Source organism: Protobothrops mucrosquamatus, unplaced genomic scaffold (genome assembly GCF_001527695.2).
Source record: "Protobothrops mucrosquamatus isolate PMUCROS unplaced genomic scaffold, P.Mucros_1.0 scaffold336, whole genome shotgun sequence".
Lineage (NCBI taxonomy): Eukaryota > Metazoa > Chordata > Lepidosauria > Squamata > Viperidae > Protobothrops > Protobothrops mucrosquamatus.
The window spans coordinates 527,744-529,686 of NW_015386674.1; the positions used below are offsets into that span (position 1 = coordinate 527,744).

General features: G+C 58.3%; 1 protein-coding gene across 1 annotated transcript; it reads right to left on the minus strand.

Annotated features, from left to right (window-relative positions):
* Window positions 1-1,169: 1,169 nt before the first annotated feature.
* IER2 (immediate early response 2) lies at window positions 1,170-1,943 on the minus strand. Its single transcript, XM_015815345.1, has one exon. The coding sequence runs from the start codon at window positions 1,899-1,901 to the stop codon at window positions 1,170-1,172; it is 732 nt and encodes a 243-aa protein (XP_015670831.1). The 5' UTR covers window positions 1,902-1,943.

The window sequence follows — 1,943 nt, forward strand, 5'->3', positions numbered from 1 at the left end:
CAGTCACTAGGAAAACCATCAGCAAGTTTGAGATGACATCTAAAAAAAAAAATGCCAATCATCTTCCCCCTCCGGATCACGAGCTCCACCCACACTTTAAAAAAAAAACAAAACACCGCAGCCACAAACACACACTCACATATACTGCTAAGGCAACATGAACAGGAAATCCCCTGCACTCCTGGACCCAGAGTAATGCAAATGCTCATCATATGAGAGATGTGTCATACTAGTATGACTGGTCCGTTTTTTCCCCTCTCCTTCCTGCTCTCGCCATGGATGCTTTGGCAAGACTAATCAGGTTTAGAGAGTATTTTCTGGCACAAAGAAACAGGCCACTCGATCATCCTTAATTACTAGATAAGAAAAAAAAAGGGATGGCCCTGAGCAAAAAAGAATGCTGGGTAGTCCCCCCCCCCCCCAATATCTAAGGAGTGGAGCTGACAAAAGCTGCTTTTCTTCAAAAGCTCTCAGCAGGCCCGTTTTAACCCTGGAGGGAACAGCCCCAGCTGCCTAAGAAAGCCTCATTCAGAAAAGAAGGGGGGGGGGAAAGAGAATCCTCAGCCTAGAACTGGCAATTTAATGAACGAAAAGCGAGATCGCAAATAAACGCCTCGTTTTTTTTTCCCCTCGAACTAGCACCAAAAAGTAAAAAGTGCACGCAGCAGATAGTGGTTGCTTTTCCACCCAGATCAGGATTTGAAAGGCCCGACTGGTTTCGTAAGTCTTTCCCCTTTCATTGGAAACGACTTCATTTGCCCCCCCGCCCCATCCCCGCCAACCAACCCCAAGTTCTCAGCCTCTCTTCTCTTCCAGGAACCGTGACGTTCGCGCTGGCGTGACCAGTTCCTCTTTTCGGCGCGCAGCCCCCGCGTCCCAGTTCCAGGGAGCGCCCTCCGCGGCCAGCCGTCGCTCGGCCTTTGTCTGGCCGCCGCCTTCCCGAGTCACCAGAGCGTCTCTCGCCTAAACTCGCAGGGGGAGGGGGGGCAGGGGGGAAGGTCTCGCTCGGGCTCCCCGCGCCACCGTCAGCCTCCCGCCGTCCTAACCGCCAAAGTCCCGCCACCGAGGAGACAGGCGGCATTGAGCTCCTCTGCCCAGAGAGGGGCTTCCGCAGGCTCCGCTTCTCCGCAGGGAGAAGTTTGCAGCTACGAGTCCCTGGCGGGGGCGCTTTAGAAGGCTACCACGGCCCTCACCATTATGCTCAGCACGCCGTCGCCTTGCCTGCAGTTCGCTTTGGGCTCCTCGGCGCCTTTGGCCGGCGGAGGCTGGAGGATCAAGCTAGAGAACCGGTCCTGCAGGATTCGGGCCAAGCTCGGAAAGGGCCCTTCTTGCCGCTGGGGCTGCCGCTCGCCTTCCTCCTCCTCCGCCAATTTCGCCTTCTTGCTAGGCACCAGGCCGGCTTCGGCGGCGCCGATCTTGCCTAGGCTGCTGCTGCGGCGCTTGCGGCTCGGCTTCCTGCTGACGGGCGGAGGCCCCGAGGCGCCCCGGCTCCAAGCCGTCTGGGTCAAGGAATGCGCGGGCAAGCTGCTGCTGCCGGGCTCCTCCTGGGTTTCCATAGGTTCCGGATCCAGGCTGCCGCAGGGCTGTGGCGTGGGTGGAGGCGCCTCCTGTTGGGCTGGGGGGAACAGGATTGCCGGAGGACCCTCCAGATGCTGCGGGCTGGGCGCCGTTCCTTGTAGGTCCAGGTGCGGCTGCGGCCCAGGGAAATTTTCCACACTTCCTCCGCCCATCTCGTCCTCTTCCTCTAGCTTGGCGGAGAGGTAGAGGTCGCGGGCGTTCCTCATCACGAGGGAGAGCTGGAGGCTGCGATGGAGTCGGAGGCCGCCGCGTTGCATGCGCGAGTGATACATCTTCCACACCGACATCGTCATAATACGCTGCGCTTCTTTCTGCACCTCCATGTTGGCTTCCCTCTACGACCCTCGGAAGCTCTCCTTAAGAGT

What these genes read in the sequence shown, in the direction of transcription:
- IER2 (XM_015815345.1), bottom strand. Translation starts at nt 1,901, where the DNA reads ATGGAGGTGCAGAAAGAAGCGCAGCGTATTATGACGATGTCGGTGTGG.